The sequence below is a fragment of the Syngnathus leptorhynchus genome, chromosome 14 (assembly GCF_054491065.1).
Source record: "Syngnathus leptorhynchus isolate UIUO chromosome 14, UIUO_Slep, whole genome shotgun sequence".
Taxonomy (NCBI): Eukaryota; Metazoa; Chordata; class Actinopteri; order Syngnathiformes; family Syngnathidae; genus Syngnathus; species Syngnathus leptorhynchus.
The window spans coordinates 3711265-3737943 of record NC_141208.1 but is presented as its reverse complement, the minus strand read 5'-3'; the positions used below and the strand labels follow the sequence as shown (position 1 = coordinate 3737943).

Genomic DNA, 26679 nt, shown 5'->3' with positions numbered 1-26679 from the left:
TGCAAAGCGGGATCAAACCATTTCTGCAGCAGCATGAGAAGCGTCAGATGCTGGAAAACAAACTGCAAAAACAAGGTTAACAGGTGGCTGGCTGGTTTAGCAAGCAAAGACACCGACAAAATGAAGCGGCAACTAGTGGCAAAAAAATAAACAGTGCAAAAAGACTATCATAGCATGTGCTACACGTGAGTGAGCAGACTGCACCACAATTTTGATTCTGAAGGAGATGTGAAGGAATGATAGATTTGAAAAAAATCCTAACCTAGTGGCCAACTCAGACCTTGTGCAAGTTGACAACAAAGCAAGTTTGTTACCACAATTTAGACCAAGTTCACACACAAATGTTTCTGACACATTTGTAGAGATTATTAAGGTGTATTCAATTAAATCATCCATAATTCATGCACACGATGTCACTCTGGGGTAAAAAAAAAGGTCGTTAAATTATACACAATGAATTCAAAGTTTGGACCAAAGACAATGTTCATTATTCAAATGAGTCACCACTGCAGGCCAAAGCCAATTATTCCAAATGGGATTTATTTAAATATTGCAATTGGGTTGGCGAGGCTTTGATTCAAAGCTTATCAAATGTGGACTTTGACAGGGAATACTTTGGACTAGCCTTCTTAGGGGACCCCCCCCCCCCCCCCTCAGCAAAGGGTCTAATCAGAGGCCTCCAGTCCACTATCAGCAGAGCAATCGGAAGAGTGTCTTTAGTGCGGGGAGCGGAGGTGGCGCCCGCAGACACCATTTGAGGTTTGCGTCTGCGAGTTTCATCGTCACCGCATCTCGGTGAGCGAGCGAGCGAGCGCAAGGATGCCGTCGCTGCTTGTAATAAATCAGTTTGAATTTCCAGGTTGGATAAGACCCGTGCGCCTGATGGATTGCGGCCCGTGCGGCACGCCAAGCTTTATCTGATCCGGCACGCAAGCCGGAATGCGTCACAGGACAGAAGGGAAATGGATTTCTCTCACTTGAACAAAAAAAAAAAAAAAACACAGACTGTCAGCCACATCATTGAATCGAAATGATGCATTTGACTAAGCGACTAATGTTAAGCGGAGTGATGATCACACCAAGCAGGTGAACATTTTCATTCCGTTTCAGTGTCATCTGAAGAAAAAGCTCTGACGCTAATAAAATAAATAGATAATACAATTACATTAGCTCGCTAACATGCATAGATGGGAGTTAGCTGCTTATTGTTAATAGCGCACAGCATTAGCCTAACGTGCTGTGCTTTGTGAAGCTGTCATAAACGAGAGCTCGCATTTGGAAATCCATTTTCTGTTGTTCACGGCGTCCTTGATGAAAAGCTACTTTCAAAGGTGGAATTGCGTCTTTTATCACAGGCGTTCAGTACGTTGGGCACATTACATGTGCAGCCATGCGTCAGAGCGCCTTGCCTTTGTGTCTTTTGGGCACACTGACGTATTGACGAGAAAATACAATAGAATGCAATGTAATGCCTCAACGCTCGACATAAGCCAGATGAAGTCGGCGCCCCGGTGGCTCCGGGGCCGCTCTAATTGACTCGTTTTTTTTTCTTCAACGTGAAGCCAAAAGAGCCGCAAGACAAATGAAAATGTCTGAGAAGAGATTGTCTCCAGAAACAAGCAGTTCCGTTCACTCACTCACTCACTCACTCACTCACTCACTCACTCACTCACTCACTCACTCACTCACTCACTCACTCACTCACTCACTCACTCACTCACTCACTCACTCACTCACTCACTCACTCACTCACTCACTCACTCACTCACTCACTCACTCACTCGTTAATCAGTAAAACACTACGATTTGTGCACCTTTAGAGCAGGTAAACCAGCTCGCTAATTGCATCCATTGTGAAAGACCTCGAGGACAAAAACATAAAGTCAATTAAAAAGCTTGTTCAAACATGATCAAAAACATGAAGTCCTGAAATCATCTTTTATTTATAGTTTATCTGTTAAACATTTTTTTATTTATTTATGATGATTTTTCCCCAAACTATTACATTTCTGTTTGTCATGTCTTAATTACTTCACATTATTTTGGTTAGTTTTATTCATAGGTACAGATTATTCATTGATTTTTGTCCCATTTTGATTTTGGAAATATTTGCATCAGATCTCAGCAGCTGGCCTCCTGTGAGTGTGCATGAAGGTCAACTTGAAGGTGAGTCAACCTGCATGTGTGCAATCCCCTTTTAAAAATGCGTTGTTTGGGCAGTTTTGCTTCTTCGAATTATAGATATAAATATGAAGTATAAATGATATAAAGAATTATAAAAATAAATCAATATTTTCAAGTGTTGAGAATGATATTGAAATGTGAGGTAACAGGTAGCCTAGTTAGCATGCCAGGCAACTAAATGATTGCTTTGGGTCCAAGTTGAAAGGTCATCTAATAGCTGCAGCTTTAATCTCCTAAGTGATGGGGTCGTGACCTGAGGGAGGCGGACATCAAAGTGGCGTGGGAGACGCGTGCATTGGGCTGATGCGCACCTCCCGTATAAAGGCGCTGTAATATCAAAGTGGCGCTGACCCCCTTTCACCCCGACGTCCCTGTGCGAGCGCCTTTCATTTGTCGGCTCTCAAAGCGGACATAGATGATGGAGTGCCTCATAATTCTCGGTGAGGCTTTTTCATGGGGAGAGGACACGGCTTAGGGATAGGGAGGGGGCCGGAGGTGTGGGGGTTATCTGGAAAATGGTGCCCTGGTGATCCTCGAGTGTTTCCAAACATCAAGTTGCCAAAATGAAAAAGTCATATCCGAAACGACGAAATAAAATCCAGCCTACCTTTCTTCGTGATATAGCTCGTTATCCCAAAACTGACGCTGGTAACGTGACAATCGGTATCTAAAATGCTGCAGGCATTCATAACTGCACGAACTGGTAGTGAGATCGAAAGGGGGAGATTCATAAAATATACAAAACGTCACCCCAATACGACACTTGCACATACACGCACTCGTCTTTTGCTATTCTAAAAATGACTCGTGCATGTGCAAGCTGCAGATAGAGACTCGGACTGCATGTCAAACAGCACAGCACAGGCCGATAAGAGAAAAATGGACTGTGCCGTGGGCGGATGGAATCAAAATAAACACGTTATGTGCTCATTTCATGACACTATTTTCCCCCATACGAGACCACCAGCAAGTTCTCTACGGCAAATTGATCAGATTGATTGATCGGCACAGAGAGTAGTGCAAATACAATGGTAAAGATTTACACTGCTTACCTCCGGACTTGGTTATGTTGGTAGCACTACTCAGTTTTGTGTCCAGGTGCTGGTGGCTGATGAAATTTACTAAGGTTTCAGAACATGTGGCGAGGCACAGCAGATGCAAGCTAAGCCCAAAGGTCAAAACGCTGCGCTCATCGGAGGAAAAGCGTTCATGCTCAGCAGGTGGCAACGCCGCCATCAATCATCGCTCAACTTCCTTAGAGGTTAGAAACCCTCGACGATGACCCTCTGACCTCACGCTCGTCTTCACTCTCCACCTAGAAAACTCCCTCCACACATGAACAACAATAGGTTACGAGCATGAAGAAGATCAATATGTTCATGCTAAGCACATTGCTTCGAGGCAGATAACTTCCACCTGCACCCATGCTGTTATACTCCAGATACTTTTTTGAAAATGATTTGCCACCAAAGGTCAGTCAGAGCACAAACGACATTTCTTTTTACATTTACAACAAAACAGAACCTCCTCCTCCCTTAATAGACATTATAGATGAGAAAATTGCATGCAAACGACTTAACGATAATTGCGTCACGTGATGATCTTTCCACTACAGTACATTGATGAGGCAGATGGCGATGTCGTCTTCCCAGGTGACATCACTTCCTCCTTACATCTGCTTCCAAGCTGTTGACACAGGACCTTCACCCAGAGGTCGTCCACATCTCTTTGAAAAATTCAAACTGCCGCTACACGTCGTTTTGGATCAAATATCAGAATACACAAACAAAAATGGTAATATTAGCTGGCCATGTTGCTAAAATAATGCTGGCGTACGGCTAGAAATATAAGGTACTAGCATCATTGCTAACAAGAGTACATGCTGCTAACAGCGTGGATAGCAATGTTGCAAACAATGTTGCTAGTATTGGAAAAAAAATGCTAGCAGTGATTCTAGTGATGTTGCTTCTAAGGCGCTAACAATTACAACAATGTTAACAAGAAAGTTCTTTTTATTCTACATTTAGATATGTACACAACAACCTATGATAACATGACAAAAAAAACAAAAAACAATTGCACATCAGCTTCCACAATTCATTCTTTGTTAGAAAAATAAAAATCAGGATACAAACATCGCTCCAAATTGGCTGACCGCTTGCCACAGCGGGGCTAAAAGTCCAGACAAAATGGAGGAAGAAGTACCATGATTTCATCAAATACTGTAGTATGACAAAGACTATATAAGCAAAAGTCGTATCCTTCTGTGTGTAAAATATGACATCATTATCATCAGGCACTTAGCAATGTTGCAATTTGATAGAGACGACCGCAGTCAGTTTTCTATCACATCTGTTACTGTGGCGACCACAAACTTCATTTTGTCTTGTCAACTTGTTTCCACGCACAAAACAGAAACAAAGACAAAAAAAAAAAAGTCATAAGTTTAACACATTAAATATTGACATGATTGTGCCAACTAGCGACTTAGCTCATTAGCATCTAGTCTGGAACGCAATGCATGACAGCAAAGTTTGATACAACAACTTTTATGGCTTCTTTGGAAAGTTTGAGAAATGAACGTATTAAACGATCTGTTTCCCCTTCATGTTAGTAGCGTAGCTTGGGAGAGCTTCTAGCAGCAGCGAAGATTCATCTTTTGTCAAAAACAACATGGAATGAAATTACAGTAACTTCAATCGGGAGTAACTAACAACGTGGCCAGCAATGACGCTAACAAGGTACGAGCATAGTTGCTGAAACTACCAGCGTTGGCAACAAAGACGCAAACAGAAATTTTTGTCCGCAATGATGCTAGCGGGGCCCTGACAACGGGGCCTCATTCACCAACAGTGGACACAGCCAAATTGATGTCTAAATTGTGGCCCTGACAGTGTCGCTAATGAAGCATTAAGGGCTAACAAGGCCACGCTAATTTCACTAAAACGGTGTGAGCAATGTTGTGTTAGCTCATGACACATGCTGGTCAGCTAGCATGCTGACACTCAAAGGCCTAATTGTGTCAAAATGAACTCATTTGTGGTTGGTCTGTGTCTGTTTTTCTTTTTGTAGTGAGGGCAGCAGGTGGCTGGCGATGAAAAATTCAGTGTTAGAGAGCAGCCCGTGAGAGGAAGCAGAAGGGGAAATGGAGGAGGGTGACAATGAAGTGGTGGTGGTGGTGGGGGGGGGGGGGGGGGGGGGGTGACGGCATCGAGGTAAAATAATGAACAACAACAATGCCGGCTCGGAGCGGCAGGCAGGCCAAGTGAGTCGAGCCCAGAGTGGTGGCGGAGGAGGAGAATGTGTGTCTGGGGGGGGGGGGGGGGGGCAGCAGATCAGAGCTGTCAGCCCTTGCTGGCAGAACCTCCTCCATGGAGATGGCACCTCATTCATTATTTATGAAGGGGGAGGGGCTTTATAGTTTTATTAGCGATACGCCGGGTCTCCTATTTTGCATCTCTTTGGGGAGACGAGTCTTATTTTGGAAGAGAGGCCATGAAGTTGTCCGAATCAGGACATGTGGGTCCGGAGCGATTAATCGGCTTGGGACACAGAAGCCAACACCAACATTTCAGTTTTCTTTCGCTCTCGTGAGAATGAATTGAATGTAGCACAGCATTGAAGTGGAGAATACAAATCTTCACAAATGCGGCACTGTCCTTCGATGGTGAACTCGCGTTGCTATGTTAGCGTGGCAGCTTAGCTTTGAGGTGCAAAATTCAATTAAAAGCACATTTAACGCTTATTTTGGTAGGATGAACTGGAAGTCGATGAACTGTCACTATCCAGGCTGACTAGGATGTTAGCCTAGCAATGAGGTGGAAAACCCAAAATTGGTGTCAGGAAAAAATAAATGAAGACAAGGAAGGTTGAGCCACATCCGGAGGTGGGTTCCAACAATTTTGGTTCACAGAACGGATGCTGTCGCCAAACGTGTCACAAAAAGAATGTACCGGGCGCCCCTCCCTCAGGAATAAAAGAGTCGTCCTTTCTCTGAGCCTATGCGGTTGAGTCTGGCCAGCTGCGAGGGCGAAGGCGGCACGTCGTGGCGGTACGGGCCCTTGGGGGATGCCGCCGGGGAAGCCCTGGGGGAGGCCCTCGGGTGCCTGGGGGAGGCCCGGTCCTTGGCCTCCAGGTCTCGCCGCCTCTGCTCTTGGCGGAGGAGCTCCTGCGCCTCCAGGAGGACCCTGGCATTGACGTTGGCCACGCTGGGGAAGCCGTTGCGGGCCCCTTGGTAGCTGGAGTAGCGAGGATTGTCCTTGACCGCCTGGAAGACCTCGTTGGTCGGGCACGACTTTTCCCAAGGGTCCTGGGAGATGGAGCTGGCAGTCTTCCGGGGTTGGCTATGTAACAAAATAAAACATCTCATTAACCCAAACATGAACTATCGACAAATATATACCGTGTCTTCATTTAAGAAATAATAAATAAATAAAACGGGCCAGTTTGCCTTGGGCTAGCTTGTTGCTAACCCACATTTTAAAAGGAACAAAACACGCAATTGTTGTCCTCCTCGCACTCGTTTCAATGTGAGCATGAAGCGAACACGTCTGATTTTCACTATCTGTCGCCACTCGCCGAGTCGGAAAATAAAGCTCGGCTTTGCTTTTCTTCTGCTGCACGCTTGGGCGGTTCACAATCTTCTTTGTCGTCATGCCCTCTCATTTCATGTGAACAAAGACGGCCTCGTGTGAGCTTGAGGGCACATACGAAGGAACATACGAAAACAGTGCACACACATGCAAGCCACGTGTGCCAACATACAAAAGATAAAAAGTCTGGCAGCCGTGAATGTTTGAAGCTCCGCAACGGTGCCGTGTTGGGATTCTTACCGTGGCAGCGAGCTGTACTGCCGCTGAGCCTGAGCAAAAGCATCTTCCTGCCTCTGACGCTGCATCTGAACCTCCACCGACACAGAGTGACGACCCGGCAGCTGGCCCGCGCTGGGACTGTCCGACTGCAAACGACAACACGCGCCATTGTCGTCACGCCGCATTGAAAATGTGCTAAGAGTTGGAAACTTTTTGTTTAAAAATAAAAACCAGTATTTTATTTTGATAGCCTAATCGGAAGATAACGAAGAGTCACCCGACGAGGTACGCACGAAGTCACTTACCCGTCGTGATGATGTCATAATGATGCGGTCAGGTGACAACAAACAAAACGGGAGGGGACGGAGTGAAGGGAGAAGCATGCTGGATACTCGGACACAAGTTACTGAGGATGAAGATGTTAGTCATGGTTAATTCATGGACTCTGAGCACAACGTGTCGGACAAAGGCGAGACCCTGGCCCCTTTTCCGTGCAACACTCACAGCCATCAAAATGGAGAACATGGGGTGCCTCAAAGCCTTCATTGTTGTCTTTTTCCCACCATGCTTTGCTCTCTCCTCGACAAGGATGAGCAGAATGTGCTCCTAAGCTTTTTTTTGTTATACTTCTCATTATCAGAGTCAGAAAAAAATGGATCACACAGATAAAAAAAAAAGGAGATTGAGTCTTTAGGCTCTCTGTGACTTTATGAAAATTTAGAAGACCAACCACAGCAGCACATCAACATAAACACAAGATATCCAAAAAAAGATGAGGGCTATAAATAACATTGAACATTCAGACGTCACAAAAGTACAATTGTGCCTAAAATTCAAAGATTTCAAAAGAGAAAAAAATGGATAAGATCATCATTTTAATGTCAGTTTGCATTCAAATTGTCTCAAATAAGCTACCTTTGATCATTTTGCTCATTAAACGTGTGAGAAAGGCAATAAAAACATCTGACGACAGTTGATAACGACAACTGTCTGACGACGACGACGCACAACAAAACACAGGCATTCGCAGTCACTCCTCCACTTTGCCAACTTGGTGGGCGTGTCCATGCCGATGATTGACAGAAACAAAAGGACCACCGAGACGAGGGGCGATGACAGCATGCAAACGGTTCGGAGGAGCGCACGGGAGCTTTGTTAGCGTTGGGTGGGCATCCAAACAAGTCTGCGCGATGGTTAGTGGTTGCTTAGTGTCCCGTCCGGTCCGGTTGTCAGACACTCACCCAGGGCTGGTCGAAGCTCAATGCACGGCGGCGGTCGTCGTCGGCGTTGTTGTCCTCCGGAAGGTTTTGCGCTTGCTGGAACTCCTGCCTCAACCGCTGTATCCGGTCATGGTTGCTCGGGGCCACGCGGTTGCTAAAGCAAGCACAGATGTGTGAGAGAGAGTGTGTGCGTCATATCGATTGTCAGAGCGGCTGACCGATGTCAATCAAAAGCGACGACCAAGCCCCTCGATGCCTTCGAGGCTCAGAGTTGGAAAAAAATCGAGCAAGACAAACGCTTCCTCGTGCGGCCTTTGCAACTCAGCCACGTTCCGCTCCCAAGTCATCGTCGGGTCAGCAAAGCCGCTTAATGGGCGGCCAAAGCTGAGAAGAATCCGGATAACCCGCGAATCAATGTCTTGTTGATGCGAGCGTCGCTAATCTTTCTGCGGCGTCAACACAGACGTGTTGAGCATGCTAATCTTTGGCTAGCGCTGAGCATCCATTCCCCGTGCGTTCCCATTCGGAGGCAAAACGGAAACAACAATACTGCTTTCGAGTCTCAGGAAAGACAAACGATTTTGATTTAAAATCTACTTGCTGATTAGTTGACTAGAGCTAATCCGATATTAGCCGATTACATCAGTGCTCCAAACACTGCATTTTAAGGCTATTTTTCAAGAACTAGCATTCAGACATCCTCCCCCAACCATCATGGCAATGGGGAAGACAGACACAGCCATCAAAGAGCGCCGTGGATGGAAAAGAAAAGTCAAAGGGTGTCAGCGACACGCTTGATGCAATCCCTCCAGAGGATGTCTGCGGCTGTCTGGAGAAGATATCCCAGGATGGGAAGCGGGTTTGAATGCTTGAGGGAGGGGGGGCACAAGATAAAGAAAGCCAGGGAGGAAGGAAGATAGTGGGCAAGTGTAAGCAGAAGGAAGTTGTAAAGCAAAAATAAAAAAAAAATTGAACGCTGGCAGTCTTGAACACTCAGACAAGACAGAAAGATTGATGCAGAGAAAAGCGTCGACGGCCTAAAAGGGTTCTCGGCTGTTCTGCCAGCCGGAGAGCCAGTGGGATGGCCGCGGGGATGCGAGGATGGCTGAAATGCTGCAGGCCAATATTTTAGAGATTAGACCGATGCCACCGAGGGGGAGGCTGGCGAGGGCCTCAAAGAGATGGTGGAGGGGGGGCTGCGGGGAATCAGGGTCCAGACTATGTTCTAGCATCATATGAAACCAACCCCTGGAGAACACACAAGCTGCTTGATGGAAAGCCAGAGGGGTAATAAATAAGACATTAAGGAGATTTGGGGGGGGGGGGGGGGGGGTTCAGCTGGACATTCGGATGAGGTTAGCATGCGCGGACACACACACAGAAAGTTTTGGGGAACCATTCCAGAAATCAAATGATTTGACTTTTCATTTTTGCAAAACATGGCTCTTGAGGAGAAATATGGGAGATGAGTTAGCGAAGCGTTGCGGCTTATTGATTCACAACTGTTTTTTATCGCCCGACGGCCAACGCGACTACGATCTGTCCCCAGACTCATTAGTGCAAATAACGACCAATCAATACATGTCGCACATCCTGCGGAAGTCCGCTTTGGATTTGATTGACGCCGCGCCACGTTAATGGCCGATCAATTACGGCCATCACTTTGGACGATGAAGACCCGCGGAAAACACTTGAATGAGTGCACCAATGACAAGATGAAGGATGGCAAGAGAGGATGAAAAAGGGAGGAGAAAAAGGAAACGAAGAGGGTGGAGAAGAACATTTAGAGAAAATGGAGTTCAGAGGTAGAATGAAGGAGGAGAAAATGGAAAAGGAGAATAAGGAGAGAAAAGAAAAATGCAATTTCTGCTCAACAAATTCAGCAAAATTAAGTACATTTTGCGTGTGTTTGGAGATCACGCAAAGCCGGACTTCTTGTTCGAATGCTTTTGGCCCACAAACAATCAAAGACACCCCCTCGGTGGTCACCGCCGTCTAATCGCGTGACGTGACCGGCTCGCTGCCTTCGCCCCCAGGCGGCCATTACGCCACAAAACAATGAGAGGGCTCCAGTTCACGTGCGCTCTGTTGCGCCATCACAAAGCGCAATCGGCTGCTAACCTACAAAACGTTGAAAGATAAAGCAAAGCTTGTTATGGGCACAGCTTGGCCGGGAGCACAAAAGAGAAGATTCCAGAAAGAATACAAGGCACACAATAACAGGCGACGCGCCAGGCGGCGAGCTCGCTTCCGACATGGTGGCATCAAGCGCGCGCCTCTCACCCGTTTTGATCGGAACCCAAGGTAGCCGTCGTCCACATCCATTTTAGATGCTTTTCATAGAACACGCACGCTGACATGAAATGTGGGTCAGGAGCTTTTTAGAAGCACACCGATGTCACACCACAAAGACCAGAGCCCCCCCCCATCTCATCTCTGTCAATCCCATCCTCTCAAGCTGTGCCGGAACAAAATCCCCCGCTGCCGCTGTGACATATCGTCAGTCAGGGTTGGTCCAGCTGAAGATAAAAACAAAATCCTTTCCTTCCTGCCGCGTTGAATATTAAACACCTTAAGTGGATTCCATGCTGACAGTAATGGCCGCCTAAAAGGATGCGAGGCTCGCTCCATCCAAGAAGTCCAAGGACGGGCCGCAGAGCAAACATTTGCTCCATTGGCTTTTAATTGTTTATGTTGAAATTAAAAATAACATTTTGAAACTTGAGGAAGCCCGCCTCTGCTTCTTTTTAATGGACGCCGCCCATTCACCAAATATTATTATTTCTATTTCGGCTGCTCGGCGACTTCATTTGCGGCAACGCCAAGCGAACTGCCGTAGTTCATTTCGTGGGTAGCGCGCAGCCCGGAGCGGAAAGCAAACGAGAGGAACCGGAAGATCAAGCGCAACAGAGCAACCAAAAAAACGCCGAGCTACGCAAATGCTTCCTTTGCTGAGGCAGGCACTTTCCTGCCAAAGTTAAGAGTCGCGAAGGAAGGCGCCTGGCGCGCCCGAGGCGGCCCATCGAGGTTCACGTTTGCGTCCTCAGCTTTTCCCACGCCGGCGACCCCGCTGGCAAAGCCGCCAGACTCTGTTCCTGCTACGCCTGCTTAGTTCGCCAGCGCCAAAAACGATCTGCGCTCTTCTCGGGCGTCGTCGCGAATGCGCCAAACTTTTCCCTCACTTGACGAGGGCTCAGGAAATCAAAGTCAACTCAAAGCCTCGACTAGGATGTTCCCCACACGAGCGTCACGCCGAGCGTCTTATCAGACTGCCAAAAGGCAGACGAGCATGTTTGCAGGCGCCCTCTTTTTTTCCCCCAGTTGATTCCCTCGGCCATTCAATAAAGAGCCGGTGAAAATCCCCGGGAGCTTTTCTCTCAGCATTGCGAGCAGAGGATAGAGCATAAGAAAAATGGCGCTTCAGTCTCATGCTCGTTCAAGGACAAAAGGGCGAGGAGTGCTGGCTTTGGTGTTGCCAAGAAATCATTCAAACAAGAACATCAGTTCAGCGTTTGAGCAAGGAAAAAAAAAAAGAAGAAGAGAGGATTTCATTGTGCTTTGCCTCTGCGGGATTACGATGCCAGATGTCAATCATCCGCTCCGCGTTCTTGCCGGCAAAACGTTTGCGCTGAGCATGGCAGGATCAAGATGAAAAGTCCAACAAGTCCAAAACTGCCCGCCGGCACAATTTTGGGGCGTGACCAAACAGTCGTCTGGCTAGATTAACGCCGCCGCTCGTTGATTTGGCCACAATCTGGGCCGGCGGTGCCCAGGACCAGAACAACCTTTTAAGCAATTTTTGCTTGGACTCAGGCTCTCGGCCGGTTTCTGACTGGAGCCGCAAAAGCTGACAAACATCAGCCTCCCTCACTTCCCGTCTTCCAAGAGGATATCCACTTTCTGTATCTCGGGTGTGTTTATTTTACGATTGCAGCGGTGGGAATGGACACAGTATCCCGGCAAAGTTAGGAATGATGCTGTTATTGTATCATCGCTATGGCAACAAGAGGAGCAGAACGTCCGAGAGCCTCTCGAGTCGCGTGTCAAAATCCGATTTGAGGAATGTAAACTTGTGCCAAAGGTTCACGCGTGGCATTATTGGATGACTGGTTGAAGCCGTCTAGTCCAGTTATTGCCACATTAGTTAAAATTCTTGTTTGGTTGCGTTTGTTGTTGTTGGCATGGCTCCGTGTGAAAGGAGCAGAGGGAATAAAAGTTCCAGCTCAAGTAGAGAACGGCCGAGTGAAAATGTGACAGCCGGTCGGCAAGCGAGAGCGCAAACCGAGTAAAACAAAGGTCAGACATTGAAAAGCTTTCATTTCGGGAGAAGTCCGCATTGTGTGCTGACATTTAGCCGCCATCTTGTGATTACTTTCTCCTACAGGTGTGCTTGTTTGCGCCTCGGGCTCGCCGGAACCAGTCCGCTAAGACCTTTTGCACAAATACCAAAATGAACCGGTGGAAAGGTCACACTGTCCCATCACACACGATTAAAAAAACCAAAAAAATAAGAAGTCACGGGGTGCAGTCATGCCAACAGCGGTACAAAGGAATTGGCAAATGGTGGCAAGTAGAGGACGTACCTATCTGTAGACACTTTGCTGACGTGTGTGTAGAGGGAATCCAGGTGCTGGTGTTGATGGTGGGGCAAGCGTGAGTAGCGGTCACCGCCGTACGCCCGCTCGTCCTCCGAGGACCTCTCCGTCTCGCGGCTGGTGTCCGGGATCTCGGCGTAGTCTCGCTCCCGTGCCTGCCGCTCACGCAGCTCGCGCGTCTTGGCTTGGATCCTGCCATCGCACGGGTCTTACTCTTTTGTACTGGCATAGTACTGGCAAAGTTAGTCATAGAATTTTAATCCCAGTCACCTTTCTTGCTCCATCTTCATCTTAAGCGTCTCCTCATCCGAAACTTGCGTCTCCTCGTGCCGCCATTTGTTGGAACCTTTGCGTTCCATCCTGTCGTCTTTGCGGTGCTTCCCGATCCTGAAAACGGCAAAAAGCTTTTCAAGCAGAGAAGCTGGGCCGAGAATGTCGACGTCAAACCTCCAAACGAGCCTCACATTTTGCAAATGATCGATCCATTTTACCTGAACATCTCTCCGAGTCCCTTGAGCATCCCTTTCTTGGCTTTTGCTTTGTCTTTGTCCTTGTGCGCATCCCCCTTCTTCTTGTCCTTGCCGCTTTTGTCCTTCTTGTCGTCTTTGGCTCTCACGTTGCCGTTGAGCATCGCCGACGTCGGCCTTTCTCCGCCGGGCGACGGCGGCGTCAACTCTGCCACCGTAGACACGGAATCTCGACCTGAGCGAGAACTCTCCTCCGTGTCTTCTTCCACTACGAGACACACAAACTCACGTTTTGACTCAGGAAGCTGTCGTGTGGGAACTTTGATGATGTAGGGAAAAGTAAACAAAGGATTCTGAAGCTGTGGCTAACTTTTACCAAGAGTTAATGGAATGTTGGGAATCAAACAAAGTCGCAAGTAACTCGATGTAGGGAAGCAATCTTAAAGTAACTCGTAGCAGCAAGAAACTTGAACCACGTCGTGGAAAGGAATAACCTCCAAAGTCACATTTCAAGTTGAGGTTAGAAAGAATAATCAGTCCGTAAGGCCCCACTGCCTGATGTGGTTGCCACGGCGATGCGAATGATGCAACGGGGATCTTTGCCACCCGAAAACGCAATTAACGGTTAGCACCCAGTTGTTAGCCAAGATGCTATCACGCCCATGCGTCACAATGCAAAGTTTCAGGCACCAGGCGGCGAGTTACGTGGTAACCGAGGTCCTCGCCGGGGAAGGAAAATTGCGATCGGCGAGCCACGCGGTTTGAAGACGAAGGTCTTACGGGTTTCCATGCCCTCGTCTTCGTCCTCGGCGGCCGGCCGGTCGTACGACTTGTCAATGGCGGCGCGGAAGCTCTCGTTGCAGCCGCGGCCTCGGATGATGCGAGGACGGGGCCGGTGGAAAGGAAGGTCGCCGTTGAGCGTGGCCTCGGCCACAGCCGTCTGGAGACTCTCCAGGGAACTGGACTTCTTAAGGCCCAACGACGGACCCACGTCCCTCGTGGACGAACCTGATAAACACAGCGAGGTGCCATCAATGGAACGCTTCTTTGCAACCGATCAGAAATGTCGACAAATAAACGTAATTGCGGTTTGCCCATCGGTTCCGGAGAAATTCTTCACTCCCAAGAACAATTTCACTGGTGAGGTAAGCAGCCCTGATTTCTGCTGTGTGTCTGTCTGGGCCACCTTTGAGGCACCTTCGACTTTGAAAAGCCAGCCGAAGGTCGTCCACGTCTTGTTTGGTCTCCGTCAAACAGAGCGTACATTATTTATGAGCATGTGATTATTTTAACATCACCCCAGAGGAGACTGAACATCTCAAAGCAAATTTGGAAAAAACTCTCAGCAGCTTTGTATAAATACGTACCAGAACTTTTTACTGGCTACGCTGCAGCTGTGAAGCTTTTGAAAGGGGACATGTGATGGAAAATTTTAATGTCACAACATGCAGATCGTTGTGTCTGGAGCGCCCGCCCGCCCATCGAAAATGTGTCTCAGCGAGCGAGGCCTTCTGAAGTTGACGCCGCTGTGATGTCACAATTTGGCAAATTTACCGAATTGGCCGGCACGCCGAGTTTTTCCACCAGTGACTTGGCAGCGAGGCTGGCTGAAGTTCCAGAGCTAAAGAAGCAGCGGCAGCAGCCTGAAGGTAAGCGGGACCGTGTTACCACGACACTTAGCAACACGTGGACGTATTTCGGTGGCTGGCTTCTGAAATGTAGCACCCGCCAAAGCAACGGAGGCGTCGACATTGGTTCTTTTTATAGAAGCAAGCAGACTGCCACACGGCATGGGGCCAGAAAATGGCTCCGCCCCTTAAATCAAGCCAAATCGACCACAATCAGAAGATGCTGTAAAACTGTCTCTAATTCAGAAATGTTTCAAAAGGTCTCCTTCGAGATGCAAACGTTGCCTGTTGTTGCGCAGTCTCAATCTGACATGCGCAGCGCTAAAGCGAGCAATGATAATTAGCGAGCGACTTCGTTGCCGCTAGGTCGCCAAAAAGAGCGCGGGCTCGACAGTGACGGATGACTCGCTGTCAACGGTCCGCCTCAATCGAGGACGCTGCACACGGGCGGCGTAATTAGCCACGCCAAAGTCATCTGCGGCTTGAAAAAAAAAAAAAAGAAGAAAATGAAATGTGCCATCTTTAACAGTGACCTCAAAAGTGAACACTGCTGCTCATTATGCAGGAAGGGAGGGGGGAGTAAATGAGGTTCTGTCTCCAATACAACGCAACATGATGAATGTTCAGATGAAATTGGTGAACAGTGTATGGTACGTTGCTTTTTGCTCTCCCAAATATCAGGAAGATGGAAACAGACAAAAAAAAATACTGGCCAGTAAGATTTGCTAAAACTCACTTAAGGAAAACATGGAACAAGGAAAACATCCCTTACGTTTCCCTCAAAGTCATTTGTCAAGCTGCTCAATTCAAGGGGAAAGCAATCAATCACTGATGATTAACGCAACGGGTCCGGTTTCAGAATAAGAGCTGAAATTGCATCTCATCTTGTCACTGGGCCGTCGTGAAGGTGATTGAAGTTACGTTAGCGTGTCGCGCGCCTGCTAACTACTAGCCTTACCTGTGTCGGCATCAGGACGAGGGCTGAGGTTAATCTCGTCAGCTACTGTTAAAGGAAGTGGAAGACGGGGAGGGAGGGAGGGGACGGGCGGGGCAAAAGATTCGGGGCTTCAGTTAGTGCTCATGACATTCCTCATGCAACATCACAAACGTTACGGGTGGCATGCCGTGCCAGCGTAGCGAGCAAGTGAGTGAGAGGAAGAATGGACGCAGGGAGGCCGAGATGGCTGCACTTGACGTTGCGAAAGAGGAGGATGAAAAGCCGTTTAGGAGTAGGCCCAAAGAGGAAGACTTTGAAGAAGATGAGCAGCGTAAATTGTTACAAGAGTTTGGGGGGGGGGAAAAGCTTTGATGGGTCGCCATTTGGATTTAGGCCCGATGCTCGACAGCAATTGACACAGAATGCGGAAAAACCCTTCTTGGTAGGGCTGGGCAATATGGCCGTCAAATGAAGAATGGTTAATTGTTAATGAGAAGGTGGCTGAAAGATGGATTCATCGCCCAGCCCTACTTTGTGAACTTGGAAGCGTGGCTAAGGCTAATCGATGGCATATTCAAGGGGAAGGAGTAGCTACCGAGGTCCATGCTCTTGGACTTGCGCGTCTTGATGATCTCAAGCTGCGAGGCGTCGCCAAACTGCTTGGTGCGCTTCTCCGACATGCTCTGGCGACCGAAACCTTCGCGCCGGAAGGCGTCGTCGCCGTCTGCGTGGCTCTCGTCCTCAACCTGCGAGCTATGCAGCAACAAGGCACAAATGTTGGTCTACAATAAAAAATAATAATAATGATTCATGACGATGTCTCTGGATATAATCGTGTTTGTTTGTCACCTGCGGTTGGGACCGGGCATCTCTTCCACCCAGGACGGCGTCACGTTGCCGCCGCTTGCGCCGACGTCGTCGTGGGAACTGGCTGACGACTGGTCCGACAGGTGAGGGGGTAGGAGCGGCGGCCCGTCGTCCTCGATGATGACCGTGTCGTCTTGCGGCATGTTGACAGTGGGAGAAAGCTGGTAGTGGCCTGCCAACAAAATGTAATGATTAATTGAACACTCATTGACAATTATCAAATCGATCGGTCATTACTTTTGATCATCGAGTCATTACAGATCGAACTGAATCATATTACATTTACATTTGTGCATTTTCTCCATTGTCAATTTGAAATGTCTCGGTTGCGAAAAACGGGAAGGAATGATTTCACTCACGCAAATTCCAACACGATTCAGTCCTATTACAATAAAAAACAATTCTTTCCAATTTCCATCGATGAGATTCACAATACAATTCACCCTCTAAAGAAATTGGCAACGACTGACTCCAATTTTGTTGGAAGTCACTTAATTCATGTTATGATTCACACGAGAGGACCGGTCGCTGATGCAGACAAGAGTGCACATGAATAACGCATAGAAAAAGATCAGGAATAAAAGAAAAAAACCTTGTCTTAAAGCGAAGAACACATTGGGGACGGCGGGCAAAGGCAAGGCGATGTGATGCGGGCTAATCAGCTTAGAGAGTTTGTCATCGGGCACAGCGGTGTTCCGTTGTGGCAACAGTGTGATTCATTCAAGCTGCGCCACCGGCGCAAATGAAGATAAAAAGTGAGGCGGGGAAGGACAATAAGTCGGCGCTCTCTCCCGCCGGAAAGCCGGCCTTAAACCCTTCGCTCGCACACAGTGCAAGGCTTAATCCCTACTTCCAAATGAACGTACGTGTGTGTGTGTGCGTGTGCGTTGGGTTGTGTTTTTTAGCGGGGCACGAAAAATATTGATGTAGAATTGTAAAATGGTACATTAAGAAAAGCATTTGAATGGCATTAGAGCCTAGTTTATCATCATAGGAGGGAATCGTACGATCGGTCGTATGGCATTGGAAGCCGAGAGAATCCCAGTGGATCGGAAAGGAAGTGGAGCCAGTCATTTTGCATTATGAAAGAAGAAATTCATATTGTCTTCCAATTAGAATGAATCATGGCAACATATCATGAAAATGTACTTTTGCAGCAATACATTTGAAGAAACACCTACTTTACAATGACATCATAAAAATGGATTATTGCATATTGTCTTGTAAGATGGACTCATTTAACGCTCAGCTTTTCATCTCAAACCAGAATCTAACCTGACTGTAATTCTTTTTTTTTGTTTTCCCCCCCCCCCTTTTTTCTTTGCAACAAATGCTCCTTCTGTCTTGAAGGGAAAAGGAATATCGCCTCTATTTCTGAGCTTCTCCTCTTGGGAAAATAAAAAATGTCTTGGTGGCCTTTATCTGGCATCCGGCGGGGCTTTCATGCCTGTTGCGGAACCTTTTTTTGGGGGGAGGGACTACTTGCGGTCTGAAGTGGGAGGTCTTTGGAGTTGAAGGAGTGTGGAGAGCGAGCAGCGGCACCTGCAGCTTGAGACGTCTGGACTTTAACTTTGAAGGTCTGAAGGTGCCGATAGGTGATTTTATTCTTGTGAAGACAGACATCCAGCTCCACCTTGATACGCTTGTTGCCATGGCAACGGCGAGCCAAGCAGTCCCCCCCCCCCCCGTCTCGTTTGTCAAGCGTGAACGAACCGCACCTCCAATTATCACGTCGTGTCACTCACTCGCAGCTCGAGATGTTATTGTTATTTACGTTTGCAGAGTGTCGGAAAGTGACGGGCAATTTGCATGAAAACTGACTTGACCGTGTTGCGTTGCACGGGTGAGCGGTCGACAAGAAGCCGAGCTACAAAACAAAGATTGGCCTTTGACGCTTTGCTCTGCTGATGCTTTTCATATTTCAGAACGGATGGCACACTTTGGCTTGACACTTTTTGAAACGAAACGATTAAAAACGGCCACATACGATGACGCTCAAACTAGCGAGAAGGTCTTACCCAGCGTGCGTGGAATCAAGCCTTGTCGTGGCATCAGGTTGTCATCCAGATCTTCCAGCGCGCCGTACAGCGAGTGGGAGATACGACGCTCGTGCTCGTCCAGAGACAAAGAGTTGGCGCTTTGCTCAGGTCCCGGTAGATCTCCCGCTGCCTCCTGGCAAACACAAACATTTGAGTTATGGATTCTTACTGGATCAATTTCAATCCGAAATGGAGTTCATCCTCTCAAGCCATATTGGTGATCGGGTCATAAATGGAGTGAATTGTTTTGTAAATCTAATTGGATACAATTGCATTTTAAATTGTTTTGACTCCTATCAGAAATGCGAACTGAGTCGATTGTAACTGGGACGGCATTGTATGGAATCGTAATAGGAGTGAATGGTACTGTGCCATAATCGGAAACGTAAGCAAAGTGAATCATCTCCATCAAGCGATCGCCAGTGCGAGCGTTCGTTCCACCCCGACAGACAGCGGGATGCACACCAATGCTGCCGGCATAATAATCGGGATGGATGAGGACAGATTTCCAATGGGCCAGCCGGCTTCTTATTAGCCCGCTAGCATGCTGACGGCAATCCTCTCAGGACTTGCGATGAGGCTCCACATAAGCCCAACAAATTGACCATTTTGTGCTCCTCTTAACCATAAACACGCATTCCCGGACTCTGCAGGAGCGTGTGTGTGTGTGGCCAATGAATCATTGGCCGTATCGATCGGCTGTGGTTTGCCGCATTTAGTCTAGACGGTGATGGCCAAAGCTATGAGGATTAGCAAGTGACTCGCTAGCAGACGCAAAAAAAAAAAAAAAAAAACACAGAGAATGGGAGGAGGAGGGCAGTGGGGAGGTTCCAGTGACAATATCACAAAGATATAATAAACATTACAACATGGCTTGCATTTTGAGGCTGTTCCTAATATTTGGATGCAAAAGACAGGCTTGAGGGTTTTTCAAGGCACCGCTGTGGCTTGCTCTTGACTTGAAATGAGCTAGTTAATGAATTTGGCCGGCCGAGGTAATAGCAGGGGTGGGGTGGGTTGACTGTTGGGAGGGGGGGGGGGCATTTGATACGGCGAGGGAGCGCAGACGAGCCGCAGTGCAGCGTGTTGCATATTCAGACAGATAATTAAGCGGCAGGAAGGTCTGGATCCCGTCAGGCGGTCGATCCACTCTGACCAGGCTGGGATTGAAGATGGAATAAGGATGGAGAATTTGAAGGAGGGGGGGGGGGGGGGCTGTGCGGTCACGCGTGTGATTTATGCAAACATTTGCAATTGTAAATTGGCTCCTCGGGAAGGAAGCCGCGTGCAGGAAGGTAAATAACACATGATTTGATTCTACATTTCAAGTACGTGTCACATGTGTAATAAGCCTTTGCACATGGCATTGCACGGCCACGCTCCCCCGCAGGCAAATTTGAAAAATGTCCAAACCCGGCTTCTGGCGACTGTTTTATTTTATTTTTTTTATCATAATAAAATCACCCTCCCAAAACATAGCTGTTGATGTCTACAACAGGTCGTCGTTCTTTACAGAGGAGAAAGAAAATATGCCTGGATGCAATGAGAGAAGCGATTTGGCTGGACTGATTTGTGGCATGAGGAGGTCTCAAGGAGCATTCTCACGTAGAAAGGGCTTTCAAGTTTTTATTTATTAATGTAGGGGGGGGGGTTTAGATGGTGGGGTGGGCACACACCGCAATCGCCTGCGGCGTCACCTACAGCTGAAGGGCACGCAAGCTGCCGTGGCGCCTTCAACTTGAATACACACATGCACGTCACATGTTGAATAAAAACAAAACAGCGCTCCAACCTCAAATTGGGCTTCCAATTAGCAGACGGGGCCGTGGGGAAATCTAAAATTTAGTTGAGGGAAGATGAGCGAGAGCATGGCAGCAGAGGGGAGGGGGGGCTCAGGTGCTGACACCATGCGCGACATCGTACACACTGAGACAACACAATGCACGTTAAAAAAATTTTGTGGGCACCTCAAACAAGCTGACAGCTTATTATCATGGACCCACCTGGCCCATCTTGCCGACGCGTCTGGCCACGATGAGCTGGATCATCCCGAGCTTGTTTCCCTCGGTGGACATGGACTTGCGCAGTGTCTCCATGGCGTCCTGGTTGGTTTTGCCCAGAAGCGACTCGCTGTTGACCGCAATCAGCTGGTCGTTGACGTGCAGACGCCCGTCCTGGAGCGGGAAGTCATAAAATAAACGTGTTCAGCGTGCTAGCCGACGGTTTGCACGGTGCCTTCGAGAGGCTGGATTTCAGAGGAGGGAGTCACACGTGCTAACAAGCTAAGATAGCACGCGAGTTAGTCACCTGGAAACATTACATGTAGCCGACTTGAAAGAATGCTAAGTGGCTAATTGTGATTGGTGCTTATAATTTGAAAACGGGATGGCGTATGTTGCGCCTTCGGGGAAAGACAATATTTCTCACAGAGACCTTGCACGCAGCCCCTCCGTTGATGATGGACTTGACGAAGATGCCGAGGTCGGCGTGGTTCTCTTTGGACCGGTTCCCCTTGACGCTGACGCCGAGGCCCGCCGAGCCCGAGTCACTGAGCGGGATCTCGAAGGTCAGAAACTCACGGGTGCCGTCCGGCGTCAGCACCAGCTCGTCGTCCTCTGGCTTCTGCCGCCGCACAAAACAGCGCAAGACATGTTGGAAAAAAATTATTTGAGCAAAGATTCTGCCCAATAGTGAACAAACTTGATAAAACAGCAAAAATTTAAACGGGTAACACTGGACGACACGGCCAACGTGGTGAAAACGATCTCTCTGGTTCTCGCCGACACCGCCACAACAGGTGCTACCCCCCCCCGCCCCCGACTATGAACGCCATTCTCTATGGCTCGTTATTTGACAGCTGTCCTCTGAATAGACGGCCCGCCGTCGCCTGCCAATTATTGCACAAGCTTAATGAATTCAATCACCGGGCTCACTGTCAGTGCGCCATTAGCCGCCTTTGTTTTCCGGGGGCGGAGGTGGATGGAATGTGCGGAGGAAGGAAGAAAGGAAGGAAGGGGATGTGGAAAGACAAATAAATGCATCCTGGGAGTTGGATGAGGAGAGAAAGGGGGGAAAAATAACTATGTTGCCTGTGATCATCAGCGAGTGCGGTAGAATAAATAATAAAGACAAGAGCGACGTTCATGACTTGCCAGTACGGAATTCAATTATTCAGATAAATGAAGCCTATTACGCTGGAAAGCATCACAAGTCGGAGGCGGAGACGACGTGTCGAGAGGGGAAACAACACTAAATAGGCTGCGTGGCACAAACAAGCTGCATTAGCATCGGACGGAGCTTGTCAAAGTGAAATTCTTACCAAATGTTTCTGTTTCCTGTTTGGGGGGCAAAATGGAGGCTTGAACAAAATGGCAGACCGGCTGTGCAATTTAGCCGCGGGCACCGAATCCAGTGTCAACGTGTGAAGCTGCTATCAGGACTGATTTCATATTTCCTATTTTACCATTTGGCTGTGAAATGGCCGCTTCCAACTCGCGGTGACGCTGAGATTTTCTTTCTTTGGCAGATGACGAGATGCCTTTCGACGCGAAAAGACCAATTAGCTCTTCTTCGAGACACGCACGCAGCACAAACACGCACACACACACACGGCAAAATGTCGGGAATGATTAGCGGGTCGGCAGTCACGTTCAACTTGGACCCAACAGAGATGTCATCTTGACAGCAGAGAAGAGTTGCCGCGGGCCAAAGTTCTCTCTCTCGGGGAAAGTCAATATGAAAAAAATAATAATAATACAGAGAGAAAAGAGCAAAGAGAGACGGCGAAAAGAAGAGAAGGAGGAATGACAAACAGAAAAGGAGGTGATAAAGGAGGAACGATGGAGGAAAGTAGCTAGAGGATGGATTGGGTGAGAGAGGGAGGGGAAAAAAAAGGATGGTGCATTCTTTGCTCTTTTCTTTTGACGGTTCTGACGCGAGCCCTGCGGCTGTGTCGTTTCCGTGGCGACCCAACCAGTCAAGCGCTTGACAGCGGAGGAGTGGAGGTGCACCGAGCACCAGGTGGGAGGCTGTTGGAGGCTGCCTCCGTGTCACCGCGTACATCAACACACAAAAGTCTCACACACGTGCATTCTCCTACTCAAATTTACTCGCACGGCCGCGTCTTTTATTTTTTTTAAGCTGCCCGACAGAGGAACGCGCCACAGAGGCCTGATGTTTGGGCGGCACTCCCGAGTTTTTACGGGCGGGATCGTTACCAAAGCGCGTCTCCGAAGCAGATGTGCGCGCAAACTTTTTCCCTCCGCCTCCGACCATGGGGAGAGGGGGGGAAAAAAACAACATTGTTAGGATGCACCTCATGCGCCGCCATCCAGACGGGCTGACTCTTCCCTGGCCTACAAATGAAGAGTCTTTTTTTTTTTTTTTCCTGCGTGCCGCGGCGTCCATACGAGATGAAGAATTCAAATTAGCTTCACTTTCCCTTTGCGTGACTGCAAACTCAAGTATTGGTACTTTGCTTTTTTTTTTTTTATCTATTTGCTGCAGATTACAAATAGGGGATTAAACAAAGGAGGATGGGATTTTGGGTCTTACCAAATCTCTGGGGCTTTGCATCTGCATCTGGGCTTCGCCACCCTGCTGGAGGTCACACAAACAAGTGCAAGTCACAACGTGACCAATAACACAAGATATTTTTTTTCTTTTTTAAGTACAATAAAAAAAAAAAATCACCTTTAATGTTGGATGGTGAGGATAACCTCGCAAGTACCTTTTGCTTTCTTGCCAGCGAATCGCTTGAGGGTGCTCGTGTGAATGTTCAATACCCGTCATTGTAAATGTCAAGTTGACATTCACGTAAAAAAAAGAAGCTACTCTGTGACTTGACGATCTTTGGGGCTGACAGAGACTCAAGTTTTCACACGGACGGACGCGGCGAGGTCCCTCTTCAATCTTGTGCGTAATTACCAGCGCACTTATTAAAACGGCTTTTGATGGAGGCAGATGCGCGGGACATCACGTCTCATTTGCCGAGCGGGGCAATTAGCGCCAACATCTGGACGCTTTCAAACTTATTAGCCGTTCACTTGATACATTTCTCAGCAGCTGCCCCCGACGAACAAACAAAAAGGTCATTGTTGTCACAAAATTCTGATTTGAAATCATATTTTGTGCTTGATTTTTACAAAGCGAGTCAACGACTCTTGTGCCAAACCAGTGCTCAAATGGAAGAGACCAACCGCTTCTTGAGGGAGGAATGTGTCTTCCTGGCGGAGGACCAGCAGCCCCACGGTGCCCCCCATTGGCGTGGCCCTGAGGATGGACACCACCTCCTCCTGGCTGCGGCCATTCAGGTCGTTGCTGTTCACCTGAGCACAGGCCATATTTGTTAATACTGGACCTCGCTTGTGCAGAACAATTCCAATTCCTTCTTAAAAAGTATTTTATTTGGAGAAGACAATCATGAATCGAGCTTGATTTTTTTTGGGAGCGCCTACATTTTCATCAGCAATGGCTTTATGTGGCCCCAAATATATTTTCCAAATTGTCTTCAATTTTATCTCTAGCACATCAGATTTTCTTTTGCCCTAAGGTTTGACCAATATAAGCTTGCACAATACCTATTTTATTTTCCAGAATGTGCTGAGCAGTGAGTGTTCTCCTTTTGTGCCACATCCTCCTCACCTCGAGCAATCGGTCACCGGCCTTAAGGCGTCCATCTTGTATGGCGGCTCCTCGTGGTAGAATGTTCTTGACGTAGATAGGCGCCGAGCCTCCGATGGGCACGTCGCGCGATGTGATGCTGAAGCCCAAACCTTCCGGCCCTGCACAGTAAGAGCAGGAAGTCCACTGAAAGACCGCCACTAACTCCAGACTAAACAAAACACAGAGGCCTCACCCAGAGGGAATATTTATGTCACAGAGACAATCATAGCATGCTTGTTTGTTGAGAATTTCCCATGGCAGCTCTATGGACGAGACAGAGCCTCGTCGAGTGGGCTAATTACCACGAGCAAAATATTAGGGCACGTCTTTAAAGAAACTCCGGGATGGCCTTCAAGTGTACAGAACAACTTTGGTAAAAAAAAAAAAAAAAAAGAATAAATAAATTGATAAAATGGAAGACATTTTGTTTTGTTTCAAAGAAGAACATTTCTTCCCAGTCGTGACAAACATCTCCCACATTTCGTATTTCCTATTAAAAAGCAGCTTTGGGGGCTGAATTTTCAAAGTTCTCCTTGGGGGGCATGCTTTTAAGCAAAGACTGTTAGGAAGAGAGGAAATGATGACTAAGCCTCCATCCTGTCCAGACTGCGCTTGTATTTGTGCCTGGGAAGGAATTGGGGGAAGGAACAAGTTGGGACTAAGTGGATGTTAATTACGACGCAAAGGTCAGCCAGAAGTTGGCAGTCTTGCCAAGTTAGCAACTTTTCCAGAGACTATTTTTCAAAAAAGTGCTAAGTGATTGTAATTCCATTAGGGGAATCATTGCCACATTGTTTTCCCAAGACAAGACAAGACAATAAGACACAACCGAGGCATAAATATGTACAGGCGATAATTGAGCAAAGTTGTATATAAGTCTCATTGATTCAATTTGGGGGGGGAAAAACAGGGGTGTGTAGACTTTTGAGATCCACTGCAGCGTCTCCACTTTATACCTCAATGCGCGCTGGGAGCAGCAGGATTAAGTGGAAACAAAACGAAATGAGGCAAACGTCCCTCTTGAGAGACGTGTCGCTAATCTCCCGGCAAACGTCTGCCGCCCAAAGAAAGAGCGAGAGGACACCGTGAGGAGATTTCACCAAACAACAAGAAGCAGCTGTTTGTGTTTTTGTCACGGATGATAGAAGGGGGTTTGGTGGGGGGGGGGGGGGAGTTTGGGAGTCAGCGGGCGGCTGCTAAGCAACAAGCTTAGCGCCCGCACCCCCGACTGACGTTTTGGCAGAGATGCGCACGCGCCACCTGTGCCGAGACGTCCATCAAAGGCCACGCCAAATTTCCGTGCAGCAAAAAACAATGTTGCAAAGCCCACCTGTTGCTTTCTGGGACTTGGACTCAGGTTTTGGGACACACACAGACCACCCACAAGATTTGAAAAGTTCCCAAAATATTAACATTCAAAAATGAAGGGCTGCAAGCAAGACCGCGCAAACTAATTAAATTTGTTTTAATAATGAAAACAAAGTTGTTGTTTTTTTTTTATCTCAGTGGGCTGCCATCTTGCTATTTGTGAGCATTCTCCCTAACTCGGCACAAAATGTCCACAAATCAACACAGCACGCTAGCGGTTAGCATCGTACCTAAACGGTAGGTGCTTGATATTTCCCCGTACCTTTCTGGAGCTGAATATTGAGCCTCCTCCCGACCTTCTTGTTGTACGCCGGCGTGGGGGTGGACGTCTGCCCCCTCTGCGGCGAGTGAATCTGTCCGGTGGGAGGTTTGGCGGCGGAGACTGCCGGCGGGTGAGCGGCAGGCGGGTAGCCGTCCGTCTGATCCGGATGCTTGTGGGAGCCACGTCGGGACATTCTGCGGGGCGCCGTTTCCCCCGCGGCGCCCGACGCCAAGTCGGCGCCGAAGCGTCCCGACGAGTACGCCGGGTTCCTCTCGGCCTGGGACAGATGCTCGTAGTGGGCTTTTACCGAAGACGGCACCACGTGGAACGTGATGACGGGAGACCGCATGGCCTGGCGGAACATGTTCTGGGCTCTGAGTGGAGACAAAACAGGACTCTCAACTTTACAAACCTGACTTTGCTTTTAATATTCTCGCTTTGGCCTTTTCTCTCGCCAGTTGTCACGAATGTGACTGTCTCATTTTTACTAACTCCCTTACAAAGCGCCCGCCGCATTTTCACGAGGATTCTCACATCACGTTGACGACACGGCTTGAGCGCCGCAAGCGGAACCGCGTCTAAATCTCATGTTTCGGCTTGTGGACATAAGCCCATCAGCAATCGTGTGTGTGTGTCA

General features: G+C 48.1%; 1 protein-coding gene across 9 annotated transcripts in view; it reads right to left on the bottom strand.

Annotated features, from left to right (window-relative positions):
- Positions 1–4178: 4178 nt before the first annotated feature.
- Positions 4179–26679, bottom strand: part of pard3ab (par-3 family cell polarity regulator alpha, b) — a 44963-nt gene continuing 22462 nt past the window's right edge. The window contains exons 9-25 of one of the 9 annotated variants that reach the window (XM_085929397.1): positions 26043–26416; positions 24392–24531; positions 23947–24075; positions 23303–23344; positions 21182–21370; positions 20752–20922; positions 18728–18881; positions 16692–16881; positions 16438–16595; positions 15864–15908; positions 13983–14285; positions 13302–13545; positions 13081–13197; positions 12799–13002; positions 8237–8369; positions 7017–7141; positions 4179–6527 (exon numbers count right to left, since the gene is read on the bottom strand). In XM_085929397.1, the coding sequence (XP_085785523.1) occupies positions 6152–6527; positions 7017–7141; positions 8237–8369; positions 12799–13002; positions 13081–13197; positions 13302–13545; positions 13983–14285; positions 15864–15908; positions 16438–16595; positions 16692–16881; positions 18728–18881; positions 20752–20922; positions 21182–21370; positions 23303–23344; positions 23947–24075; positions 24392–24531; positions 26043–26416 (3094 nt within the window). In that variant the 3' untranslated portion in view covers positions 4179–6151. The other 8 variants (XM_085929396.1, XM_085929400.1, XM_085929399.1 and 5 more) reach the window with 8 other exon arrangements.